The sequence below is a fragment of the Patagioenas fasciata genome, chromosome Z, assembly GCF_037038585.1.
Source record: "Patagioenas fasciata isolate bPatFas1 chromosome Z, bPatFas1.hap1, whole genome shotgun sequence".
Taxonomy (NCBI): domain Eukaryota; kingdom Metazoa; phylum Chordata; class Aves; order Columbiformes; family Columbidae; genus Patagioenas; species Patagioenas fasciata.
The window spans coordinates 11606315-11619205 of NC_092560.1; the positions used below are offsets into that span (position 1 = coordinate 11606315).

The 12891-nt window shown below is 45.9% G+C and overlaps 1 protein-coding gene across 4 annotated transcripts in view; it reads left to right on the plus strand.

The window, feature by feature from the left end:
* Window positions 1-12891, plus strand: part of MUSK (muscle associated receptor tyrosine kinase) — a 56948-nt gene that overhangs the window by 24824 nt on the left and 19233 nt on the right. The window contains exons 6-9 of one of the 4 annotated variants that reach the window (XM_065861552.2): window positions 376-500; window positions 4378-4537; window positions 6646-6652; window positions 9467-9733. In XM_065861552.2, the coding sequence (XP_065717624.1) occupies window positions 376-500; window positions 4378-4537; window positions 6646-6652; window positions 9467-9733 (559 nt within the window). Of the gene's footprint in view, window positions 1-375; window positions 501-4377; window positions 4538-6645; window positions 6653-9466; window positions 9734-12891 lie in introns of those variants that run through there. The other 3 variants (XM_065861551.2, XM_071802059.1, XM_071802061.1) reach the window with 3 other exon arrangements.

Consider the following 12891-nt stretch of genomic DNA (forward strand, 5'->3'; position numbering starts at 1 on the left):
AGTTTCATTGAGGCCAGCACAGTAACTTGCTGAGTATTTGCTGTAGGCTGTCCCACCTGCATGCTGCCAATGATTTCGCCCTTGGTTTTTTTTTGCATGCCACCTCCTCCGAGGCATTGAACTCAGACAATGTAGAAGATCCCAGAGGTAAAATTTTGGTCTTTAAGGTGCAGAACATAACCATGCTGATCACCTTCTTTCTCCTCCTTGTCCCTTTTCCAAGATTGTCACTCACTGAGAAGTCTATGTTGTGCTCTGCTTTTGATTGTGGGGCAATGGCTTATTTCAAGACCTGTCTGGGAGGATTCATCCTCATGCCAACACAGCCACAGCTTCACATTGCCATTCAACTAGCACCTTTGTGTTCTCCTGCAGTTTTTGCCAGAATTCTGAAGGCTCCCGAATCCCAAAACATCACCTTTGGGTCTGTGGTGACATTGCGGTGCACAGCGACCGGCCTTCCAGTCCCCACCATCTCCTGGCTGGAAAATGGGAAAGCTGTAAGTGCCTCTTTTTTTTTTACTGCTTTTGTCACCGGATGGCTAGTCGCATCTGGAAACGCAGCCCAGGGACTAAAGTGTGGGGCTGGGAGCCACTGCCCATGGTTCCTATTCCTACCTTACTTAACACCTCACTGTGCAATCAAGTTGAGCCCTCATGACTTCCTTGCTGCAGTTTTGTCCTCTGCAAAACAATCTCCACTTTCTCCAGGGTGTTGCATGGGTTAATTTGTTAGCCTGAGTTGGATAGCCTGAGTTGAAGAATGCTTTTAGATACTTACTACCTTCTTCTGAGCCAGGGTTTCCAGGATTTTATTGTGAGTTTAAGTGTTTCTGCAGCCACCTTTCCTCTCCTTTCTCCTAATGTGATAATAATAACATGGCAAAATCGCTTATTTGGCAAAATTGCTTATTTGACAAAATAACACAAACTGAGGTAGTTAGGTAGAGCAAACTTTCTTGAGACAAAATACCTGAGGGACAGCATATATGCACAGCATATTTGCAGATTAATAGATCTGAAATTTTCAACACTGACCTAGGTGACACAGTGAAGTATGTCACCAATTTATTCCTGGCTAGAAGCATGTCCTCATGAAAGGCACACCATCTTTAGCAGCAGGCACCAAGAGGTGCAAATCCATTGCTTCTCACAGGAAATTGTTCCATGGTCTAATTATCCTGACCATTTAAAATAGGTGGCTGCTTTGATTTTGTCTGGCTTTCGTGTCCATGTATAGGCTATTACAATGCCTTCCCTTCAGCTGAACTAAAGAGCTGCCTGACACCTGATATTGCCTCCCCAGGAGTGAGCAGAGCACCACGATCACAGCAGCTCTGCAGGCTGAGCCTGCCATGGGGTTTTCTCCGGTCTTCACACGGTTATGATGAACAAGCTTTATACTCCATGGTCTTTCAACAACTTTTTTTAAGGATGTGGGCCCCAGGGTGTGATGGTGTGGAGGCAGGTGGAGCAGCCACTGTGTGCAGGCTGGCTATTTGCCTCCACTCTTTCTCACTAATCACTTGTCAGCCCCAAGTCCTTCTGGCCACCAGCTAGCCATGGCCATTCCTGTGGACTTGTTGTCTGAAATGATCAATAAATCCTCTTCCTGCAGTTCCTTACTTCAGGAGGCTGTTTCCATCCTGGCCTGTAACTCCTCTTTTTATGTATTAAAATACATTATGAAAGAGCCTGGGCTACTCTGCTGGCCTTCTTGCCTTCCTCATCTCCTCAAAACCTTATTGTGTCCTCCAGTCTAACTAGGGTTAATTTTCTGTATTCTCTCGAGGTCACTAAGGAGAACAGCAAAGTGATCAGATCAGCCTTTGTATAGACCTCTGAGTCCTTGTTAGTTTCTGGCAATCATTATTTTGAGACACCTGTGGGTGTTCATTCAAGACATCTTCTCCATTGAGTAAGAAACCTTTTGGAGCATCTGAGGTCCCTGGCAAGGGCAGAGTGTTTCTGGAGCACAGCCCTATGCTCTGCCAAGTTCCCACTGGTGTGTCAGTCCCACAGAGAGCTGTGAGATGATGCTCATCCCCTGCCTGGGGCCACTGCCTGGCTGGTCAGATCTGCCCTGCTCCATTCTTGTCTGAAAAGCAAAGCCCAGTCCCAGGAGGGTGGTGCTCCAGACAGCCTCATCTTAAATATGGCAAGGATTGCTTAGTGAGATCCCATCTCTGGGAGAGTCAGACAAGGAAGCGAGTGGACTGGAGTGTATGTATTTGAGGGCTGGCTCATGAGCAAGCAACAGTGAGTCACTCGAAGATGCACCATGCCTGCAGCATTACGATCTCTGAAGGCTGACCTGTAATTGTCCTGAGGTTTAAAGTGTGACTCTGCTGAGGTTGTTAAGCTGCCTTTGAAGAGAAAGATGGAAACTCCCCTGTGCAACAGCTACCTTACTTACCTAAAGAGAAACACAATTAATTCTTCTCCTGCTATAGATGGCAGGGCATTATAGACATTAAACTGCATTTTTTCCATACTGCAAAGAGTGAGTGAGCCAAGTACAAAAATGTGAAGAGGTCTCTGCTTTGGTCATGGCTGAGGTGATGTTTCAAAGACTACGAGCAGACCTGCTGGAAACAAAATCTCAGGGAACATATTTGGAAAAAGGAAGGGAATAATTTAACACGAAGGAAAAACAACAACAGCTGGCTGGTGTGGAACTCCTAGGCACAATTACCTGACACTTTCAGACATGATTTTCCGCAGTGTACATGACCATGCGTACTGCTCGTACCACTTGCAGCTGCTTGAGGGACCCTTTCCTCCATTGGCCCAAGCTGGAGGAGCAGTCCCAGCTCTCCGTGCTCACCAGGCACAGTCCAGTGCTGCCAGGAGGGGAGATAACAGGGTGGGGTATGCTGGAGCCCTGAGGAGTAAGAAGGGAGAGGGGACCAGATCAGCACTAGTGGCTCAGGGCAAACTGCCACCTCTCCTGGGTGGATGGGGACAGGCGGGGGCAGCCTGTAAAGAAATTCCTCCTTTTCACCAGGAGTTTGAAAGGAGTTTGAAAATAAATCTAATCAGCACTGTAACAAAAGAGCAAGTTGTGAAAAAATATCTCCTGAGCTACTACCCACCTGAAGTGACTTCACAACATAGGCCAAAAAATATCCCTGGTCCCTGCATTTGCAGAGTGATTGGCACACCACCCATCTCTGATGAAATACTTACAAAAACTGTGTTGTTCTGGTTATTTAGTGATTTCTTCCCATGCACATTGCTTGACCACAACTCCAAGCTGAGCTTGAGTGAGGCAAAACAAACGTATATTTTTCAGCATTTTCTTTTTAGAGGTAAACTGGTCTGTTTACTAAAGATGTGAAACAACACTGGTGCATCCCTTCCAGCTTTTTCAGCTACCACTGTTACTATCTTTGGGAGCAGACACAGGTATCATTGAAATCATGTTTCTACTAACTTCCAGGGAGGTCAGATAGATGTCTCTGATCTCCCAGATAGACGTGCAGGTAGAGTGCTTTGCTGGGATGGATCCAGGGTGACCACTCTCACTGTCCTCAGGGCCAGGTCACACCAGTGGGATCCATGGGCAACCATATCTTGCTTGAATTACACTTGATGTTTTCTCTCAGTATGAAGGGTAGAGCAGACAATGCTCCTTCCTACTGCCTTTGCAAGGTAGAGTCTTGGTGAACCAGGTCCTCCTACTTTAAAGAATGCCACATGAGGAGGATAGACTTGAGGATAAAACTTAGACCAACTGTCCAAAATCAGTGCGTTTCAAGCTCATTTACCTGCGAATTTCTGACATGGGAAAAGAGCTGGCCAAAATCACATCTGCAGCCCTTTCCATATTTCCAAGTGTGAGATAAGAAAATCTTTTGGGTATCTGCCAAAGCGTTGAAGCCATAGCACTTGCTTTGCTCACAACTGCTTTGGAAGTGTGGGGGTGGTGGTTTCATTAATCCAGAATTAACAACTTACAAACTATTTTTAATTCTCTTTCTGTATAGCCATGGTCCACAAAGCCACCTTGTGCCCTTTCTTGCTAAGGCATCAATAGGCGAATAATCAACTAGAAGAGGTTCTGGAGTAATTAGCCAGCTCAATTACATGAGTAAAACTGAGACTACAGCCCTCTGGCACTGAAAATTAATTGCAAAAATATTGCTGAAGTGTGAAATAGAACAGGTCTTTAACATTTGCTTTTGTCTGTGTAGTCAGCTGCTGTGAAAGCACCCAAATGACACCATCAGCTTTAGCTCTCTGCCACTTCTATCTGCTTGCTGCATCTTTCTATGACAATTTCAGCACTTGTGGCCAGGTGCCTTAGATTTTTACTTGCTTTGTCTGCTTGCCTTTGTTGGAAATACAGCTGCACTGGGCTTTTCACTCTCTTAGGTTTCTGCAGGGTCTATAGTGGAGAGTGTCAAGGACAAACTGGTTGACTCCAGACTGCAGGTATATGTCACCCGACCTGGCCTCTTCACTTGCCTCGCCACGAACAAACACAGCAAAGCTTTTGGAGCTGCAAAAGCTGCAGCAACCATCAGTATTTCAGGTATGTGGAGAAAGAATGGGTTGTTAATTTTTTTACCCTTGTGATTGCAATCCTGGTTTCCTGCTCAAGGAGAGGAAAGGAGTGTGAAGTATTCTGGAGGAGGAGGGAAAGCCTTAGAGAGCTGATAGTGCACAAGGGGCTAAATTTGAGCACAAGTGCATCCCCTGCCAGGCTATTTCCTCATATGCTCTCACACTTTGGAGACTGGCACAGCTGTCATTTCCTGAATGTTTGATGCTGTCTTGTACTTTGTGTCCCAGAAGCACACTTGGTAAGTTCATCCATGCGGAGGAAGTCATGGCCATGCCCCAGCATTGGTATCACCTAACAGCAAGGTGAAAATAGCTTTCATGGGCACTTCGGCTTCTCAGGAGGCTGCACCCAGAAAACAGGGAGGTTGCTGTGAGAGCAGTCCACTACTGTGCTTAGGGTAACCTCTGATTCCAGGGACATCTCCCACATGGGGAAAGAATGATCCAAAGATGAGACATACCAATGGTCTGAGCTAGCTGACAGAATGCATCCTGGCTTGTATCAGGAACAGTACGGCCAACAGGACTAGAGAAGTAATCATGCCACTGCACTGGGTGCTGGTGGGGCCCCACCTTCAATACTGTGTTCAGTTTTGGGCCCCTCATCATAAGAAGGACATTGAGGTACTAGAGAGAGTTCAGAGGAGGTGATGAAGCTGGTGATGGGTCTGGAGCACAAGTCTGATGAGGAGCAGCTGAGGGAACTGGGGCTGTTCAGCCTGGAGAAAAGGAGGCTGAGGGGAGACCTTATCACTGTCTGCAACTGCCTGAAAGGAGGTTGGAGCATGGAGGGGGTTGGTCTCTTCTCCCAAGTAGCAAGTGATAGAACGAGAAGAAATGGTCTGATTTTGCACCAGGGGGAGGTTTAGATGGGATATTAGCAGAAAATTCTTCGTGAAAAGGGTTGTCAGGCATTGGAACAGGCTGCCCAGAGAAGTGGTGGAGTCACCATCCCTTGAGGTGTTCAAAAGGTGTTTAGACAAGGTTCTTAGGGACATGGTTTAGTGCTAAAGTTAGTTTAGGCTATGGCTGGACCCTATCCTGAGGGTTTCTTCCAACTGAAATGATTCTATGATTTGTTATACCAAGAAAAAGGTGGCAGTTTGTTCCTTCCCTATTGGGACAGGCAGGAAGGGTTAGTTAGAGGAAAGAGGAATCACCTGGAACTCCAGACACAGGTGGTAGCCCTGGTCCTGCTGTTAACCAGGCATACACCTTGCCCTTCTGTCTGTTCCTCAGCTTCTACTCTGCTGAGAAAATAACCATGCCCTTTCTTATAGTGGCCATTGTGACCCAGCAGCAAGCTCTGCCCCATAAGAGACTCAGAATTTGGTACTGCATTTCACACCCCCACTTCTGCTTTTAGCCCAGGCAAGGCTCTGTCCTAGGAAGCAAATACAGTAGGGAGGGCAGGTGCTTTAGACTGGTGGGAGAAGCTGCACTGCCCACCTCCAGGTTGCCTGTGCTCAGCAAGAGGGGAGCAGCCCCCTAGGTTTGAGCAGGAGTCTGCCTCAGCTTTGTCCCAACTCTCAGGGGTCCCCTGGCAGAGCTGTCCTGGTCCTTGCCCAATGTTCAGTGCCTCCTCCCCATGCCAGTGCAGCTGCCTGAGGTGCTGCAAGAGTGGGCATGGTTGTGTGCCTGCACTGCTCCTCCAGCTCTGGTTTCTCCCACCTTTTACAGCTGCTGCCTGCAGTAATGGATGCATGGGTGGCTTAAACAGAGTATGCTATTTACTGGTTATATAGGATCCAAAGGATAAGTGTAAAAGCATAGGTTTAGGGTGCAACAGCACATCTCTGCGAGAACTGAAGTCAGCAATCCTCTTTCTCCTCCTTATTCCCTCTCCCTATAATCCATCCATTGTTGGCAAACACATTTTCCCCTCAAGAAGGTGCAAAATAAGGTCAGAATTGAGCTGCACCCTTTTCAGACAGCTTACCGGTCTCAGACAGATCCCCTAGCATGGAAATCTTAACTTCCACTTCTCAGAGAGGACAATGAAGCATCACTGATGTCTTTTCCATCTCTTCTTTCTCCTGACTCATGACAATTCTTGGATCTGGTGTCTTCCGGCAGAGTGGAGGTAAGAATGACTTTCCGTGGCTTCCTGAGGGTTTTCTCTGGGACAGGGAGGAGAGAAAAATTAACCAAGCAGATTTGGTTAATTTTGTTTAAATGAAGGGAGTGGGTTTCTGGACACCAACCATGCAGATGATGTTCACCAGAAGGGAACACTGAGCTTCTTTACACAGGCAGGATTAGACACTGGGACCAGGCAGATAGGAATGCTTCTGTATCAAACAAGCAGTGGATCACACATCAGTAATGGTGTTTAGAATATAGCTGTGAGAAGAATATTCTGGAGGTTACAGTTACACATCTGCAATGTCACTGACCTAATGAATTTATAGACAAAGGCTCAACTGCAAGTTAAACTCTTGTCTGTACACAGCCACAAAATGTATTTTGATTCCTTGATCACTAGATGAGGGCAAAAGAAGTTTAGGCATTTGTTCCAAGCAGAGTTAAGCATGGGTAAAGCCAGTTGCATGTGATTGGACATGCACTTTTGCATAGTATTTTTTGAAGTACTGAGCAACTTGGCTTTTTTGTTGGTTTTTTTTTTTTTTTTTCTTTTTCTTTTTGGAGTCCTAGCATATTTTTACATTTTGCACTGGCAGATCAGTCTGGAAGGAAAATGAGAGGGTTAGTCTGGGAGGAGGGCTGGGAGCTACTGGCCCTTGAAGCAAAGAGCAGAGCCTGAGAAAGTCTGAGCAAATGGCTTTGCCACTCTGCTGACACAAGCTCCTGCCAAGGCCTTTGCCTCCCTCACAGGGGCTTGCAAGATTGATTCAGGAAGTCTGTAAGTGATTTAGTGACCACCCAGTGATGATGATGGCAGACTCATGCCTTACACCTGCACCTGTGTAGGTGTGACAGGCATGAGAACAGTGATTAAATGCTCAGCCCTTCTGTCCCACAGTTGTTCTCAACATTTGCTGCACGAAATTCCCTTTGTGTGACAAGGCGTTGTGAGAAGCACATTATGGCTGTCTTTCCATCGCAGTCTGGTCTGAGTCTCCCTGTAGGTTTTAAAAAAGCAAGGAAACACACTATTAACACTGGTGGCTTTTGTCAGGCTGCTTCTGCAGCCTGCAGAAATCAGCAGCACAGCTGCCCCACACACACCTATGCTGTTTTGCCTTTGGGGCACAGAAAGGATGCATCTTTCAGATTAAGCGCAACAGGCACCATCAGGAAAATGTGAATAAGGTGACCTGTACCTCACCAAGGATATCTCTTGTAGGATGCTAGGGGAAGCATGGTGCTGCGGGAAACCTGCTCTGTGCTAGGGGGATGTAATGGGCTCTGGGACCAGCACAGGATACCAGGAGTGTCTGTCACACCAAGGGGTGTTTGTGGAGCCTGAGGTGATGCAGGGTGTCACAGCTTCACTGCTGTTTTGGTACTACCTCAAGGAATTAGCACCTTCCTCTATTTTTTAGCCAATGTGACATATAGGACAAAATAAAAATAATTAAAAAAAAAAAGACATTAAGCCCAAAGCAATGCAGCCAAGTTAAGGCCAGAGAGTGTCATACAGACAGTGGCATCTGAAAAGCTGAAATCAGGGCATCCTGTATAATCCTTTGTCCAGCTACCTCCAGCTTTCTGAAGAGAAACAGCAATAACCTCCAGGATTGACAATGGGTGACTATTTGGAGAGGGAAAGAAATAAAAGGCAAAGATGCAAATAGCTCTGGTGGCTACTCCAAATGGTTGGCATGTTGTGAATTGAACTCCCTGACCCCAGTTAAACCGTCCGAATGAGCAGTGGGGACAGCTGCACCCAACCCTCCTCCCTCCCAATTCGGCTGTCCTCTGCTCACCAGGGAGGCTGTTTTCCCAGGTTTCCAGCTCCACGGAGGGCTCTGCATCCCACCAGCTGCCTGGAGGGCATGTTCTCACCCGCAGACCTTGCTGCTGCGGGGTGGCCATGGAGCATGGCTGACCTGTGTGTGCCCTCACCCTGCTGCTCTCTTTTGATGGCTGTGGGGAAGAAGGGAGGGAGGGACTACAGCTGTCTCCTGCTTGATGCAAAAAGAAGCAGGAAAGATAAATAAACAGCCCCAGAAGAAGCCAGCCCTTCTGTACTTTTTATGGCTCTGTCATAGTTCTGGCCCCATGCTTTGTGACAGGACTTTGCAACTTACAAGATGTGGTGAAGAGATGAGAGGATGGACCTTGGAGGTCCATCAGAAGGAAAACTGCAGAGGCTTGTGCCTTTCTTCTCACTGTGTCTCACATCTAACTGTGCGCAGAGGAGAGGCAGGGTCAGGAGGAGTGCAGGAGCTGAGGAGGGGCAGGCAGGAGCTTGGCTGTTCTGATCTTGTGAAGAATTTTCTGGCACATGTTGGGTGGGACTCACCTGGCTTCTGCTCATCGAGTCCATCCAAAACTGAAGTTTTGCTAGTCAGGAGAGCAAAAAATCTGGAGTTATCACAGGTGTGCAGCAAGCAGCATGGCTTATCTCTACTGCAGGGAAGCAGGAAAACAAAACATTTTCCCACTAGGGCCTGGGGGAAGAGTGAGGGGCCATGCCAAGTCACAGTCGTGCATGATCACTCAGTCTTTTTGCCCACTTGCAATTCTAGCAACCGTTGGCCGGATCCTCAGCCCTGGAGCTCACCATGAGGGCCCTGTGCTCACAGTAAGGTTCCTCACAGAGGTTTCATTTTTGGGTGGTATTAGCTGTTTTTAAGTGGTTTTAACCACCTCCCCTTTCCTCCACCCTCTGTTACCCTTATAGATGCCACTTTATTCAGAAACAGAGCCTAGGCACCCTGCTTCTGTGTGGAGGATGCTTACTGTGTGTATGTGCTCTTGTCCTTGACAGCAAGCTCTACAAGGGTGATGCAGGCTACTGCAGCACATACAGAGGTGAGGTGTGTAGTGCTATCTTGGCGAAGAACGCTCTTGTTTTCTTCAACTCCTCCTATGCTGACCCAGAGGAGACCCAAGAGCTGCTTGTCCACACTGCATGGACTGAACTGAAAATGGTGAGTTCATTCTGCCAACCAGCCGCTGAGTCTCTGCTGTGTAACTACATCTTCCAGGAGTGCAATCCCTCAGGAGCTGGGCCAGCTCCAAAACCCGTGTGCAGGTAAATGAAAATAATACCGATCTTACACTTTCGTTTTGTGGGGATGTGTAGGCAGCTGGGGAGTGGTGGAGGTCTGTCCAGACATGCGGTAGCACTGAGTGAAAACGGGCCCTCTATGTTTGCATGGGTTTTCTCTTTGCTCTCTCTGAATGCACAAAGATGACCTGATCCAGCTCTCTCTGTGCTAATTGCTAGGGCATGGACTGACTTTCAGGCCCAGATCTCTGTGTTATACCAGGCTTTTAGCAAAAAGTGTTGAAAAGAAATATCGATTTGAATGACATATTTGATTTAAATAATTAACATATTGCTATTGGTTGCATCTTACTAAGTCAGTATGTACTCATTATTTTTATCAAAAGTAATTGCTTGTTTGGAATTTTGACTTAATATGGTCACTGTGCGTGCAACAACTCTGGCCAAGGCAATACATTAATCATTTAGCACTTTTCACCACGACAATGATGAAACAAAAAAAGATGACACCAGAGACACTGCCAGTGTAATTGCACCTGCTAAACTAAACCTCTCATCTGGCTCTTGTATCCACTCATATGCAGAGAAACGTGCATTGAAATGGGGCTGGCAGGGACCCTGAGGAGTCCAAAGCATCTCCCACTACAGCTAATCCACAGCTGACAGGCGTTGGCGCAACATGTCCCAGCGACAGGGACACTGTTCTGTCCCTATGCAACTGCCTCAGAAGCCCTTCTGTTATTGCTCCTTGTCCTCCCACCACGGCCACAGAGATGAGTATCTTCCCTTCCTCTCTGCAGTAAGATTTTACATCTTCCACAACTGCTCAGACTAGAATAAAGCAGGTTTTCCAAGCTTTGCTCATAGTTCTTATTTTTCCAACCTCTGGAGCTTCTGCTCCTCATCTTTCCTTTAGTGCTAAATATATGCATCCTCCAGCCCAAGCTCTGTTAGTGTCAACTATAATGGAATGATGATTGCTTGGTGTGCCTTGCAGAAGACAGACCCACATAGATGTCCCAGGGTGAAACTTTCTTTTTTCCTAACACGACTGTCAGCCACAACTGATTCATATCCATTTTCAGCCCCTGGAGGACTGTTGCCTGGTCATTACCCATTTAATGTTTGGGCAGCTGACACCCCTGCCTATGTGCAATACTTAGCACTTGTTCTGCTTGAACTACATCTTAAAACATATAATTTAGATTTGTGTTTATTGAGAGTGCAGCCCTTACTCTAACGTCTCAACTAAAAATCAAGTTTTCTCTGCAGACATGGCAAGCACGCTGCCAGCTGGACTTGGGCCAGATTTAGTCTACTGGCAATTGTTTTTCCAGTTATGGAGGGGCTCTTTAGGACAATCAGCAGCCTGTTGTAATTTGGACCTTTCTGATTGCTTCTCCTTCACTATCTTGAAAAAAAAAAGGCACAGAAGAAAATCCTAGTCCAAGTCTTGACAATACATTGGGTTCTCTCTTTGATGCCTGTGCTATTTGATATTCCTCCTCCAGCATGGTAGTGGCATATATCTTAAAAAAGAAGTGTGTGCAAGTATCCACAGACAATCATGCAGCCAAGTGCTGAAACTTGTTTTTTGCTGGCAGACTCCTCCCTGCCGTCTTGTTCTGCTCTTTGTCTTTGTGCCCTTTAGTATATGATCTCTCTGCCATTTTTCATGATGTGTGACAGTATTTATATCTGAGCCACACGTGCACAGCACATTTGTCAGCTAAGGATTTTGTACAGTGCTCCACGAGCCATTTCAGTGGGATCTGGGTCTTGCTTCATTTGCTCCTGCTTATGAGTGGCCTTGCAGGACCAGAACTCGTGGTGACTTGACTGCACTTCTGGGGCACTTATGAAGTCAAATCGATATAAATCAGCACAAATCTGCACTTGGTCTCAAGCTAACAGGCACAGCATCTGCAGATATGTCTAAATCTTAATGGACTTGCCTGGTATCATCTTTCTTCAAATCCATGAGTCAATATTACATTTTTTTTCTCTTTAATGATTTTCCCTCATGGTTTTAATACAGATTTAAATGCAGCTTTCTGCATGACAAGAGTCCTGGAACGATATCCTTCCTGCTTCCTGTTCCCAGAGCACATCAGCTGGACAACAGCTCTTCTGAAGCCCTAACTCAATACTCCTTTTGATAACTCAGACATCTAATACATACTTCTGAACAGTTGAGACCTCTGGGGGCTCTTGAACACATTTCACACCGTCTTGGTTACTTTCCAAACATCTTATCTACTTCTTGCTGACAACTTTATACCTCTCGACAGAAACTGGCTAGACTATACCAGTTTTCAGCTGAAATGCTTCATGAGTAAGAATTTAACTATCTCAGAGGCTGGAAAATTCTTTTGTTTTTTGAGGGATATATTTCTGTGTATTTTTTTCTTGTTATTTATTCTCTGCAGCATTTTTTTCTCTCCCCATCTCTTTTTTTTTTTTTTTTTTTTTTTTTTTAAATATTCATTTTTGTTTGGAAGCTAGCTAGCAAGAATAACAACTGACAAACAAGAGTGAGTGAAGATTTTATAAAAATAATCGGGGGTAAAACAAGATAAAGTGAATGAGAAGAAAACAACATTGGAAAAATTTGACTTCATGTAAATCAAAATGGAATTTGATTAAAATTAGAGTTTTGCTATTTTTAAGAGGAAGTCACGTCTCATAGTATAATTCTTGATTACATCTGCCTTTTTCCACTGGGTGTTTCTGTGATATCAAAAAAAACCCCAAACCAACAACCTCAATTTCTGTTTCAGTCACCAGTGATATGAATTGACCAGGCTGTAGGAACAGTCTTGTGCTAGGAAATGTCTCACTTTGGTCGGGTCTGTGTGTCCCCACCTCCTCTTAAACAGTCCTTTATGGTCTCTAAAATGCTACTGGCCCACATGTCCTCATCTGATGCTACTGTTCTTTGTCCATCTGTCATTTACATGACATACAATTTCTAATAATAATCTGAAGTAATCTTTGCATATGATCTCATCAAGCTCTTGCTGCTCAGGATTAAGTGTTATAACAATGGTATGAACCCAGCTCGAGGAGACTGACCATCCCTCCCTCTGGCTGCCTCACCACGGTCCAGGGCTAGATTTGTGGGTGAAGACAACCTGGTTTAAGTGATGGAGAGGACAGGATTGCGGAGGAATGGTAACTGT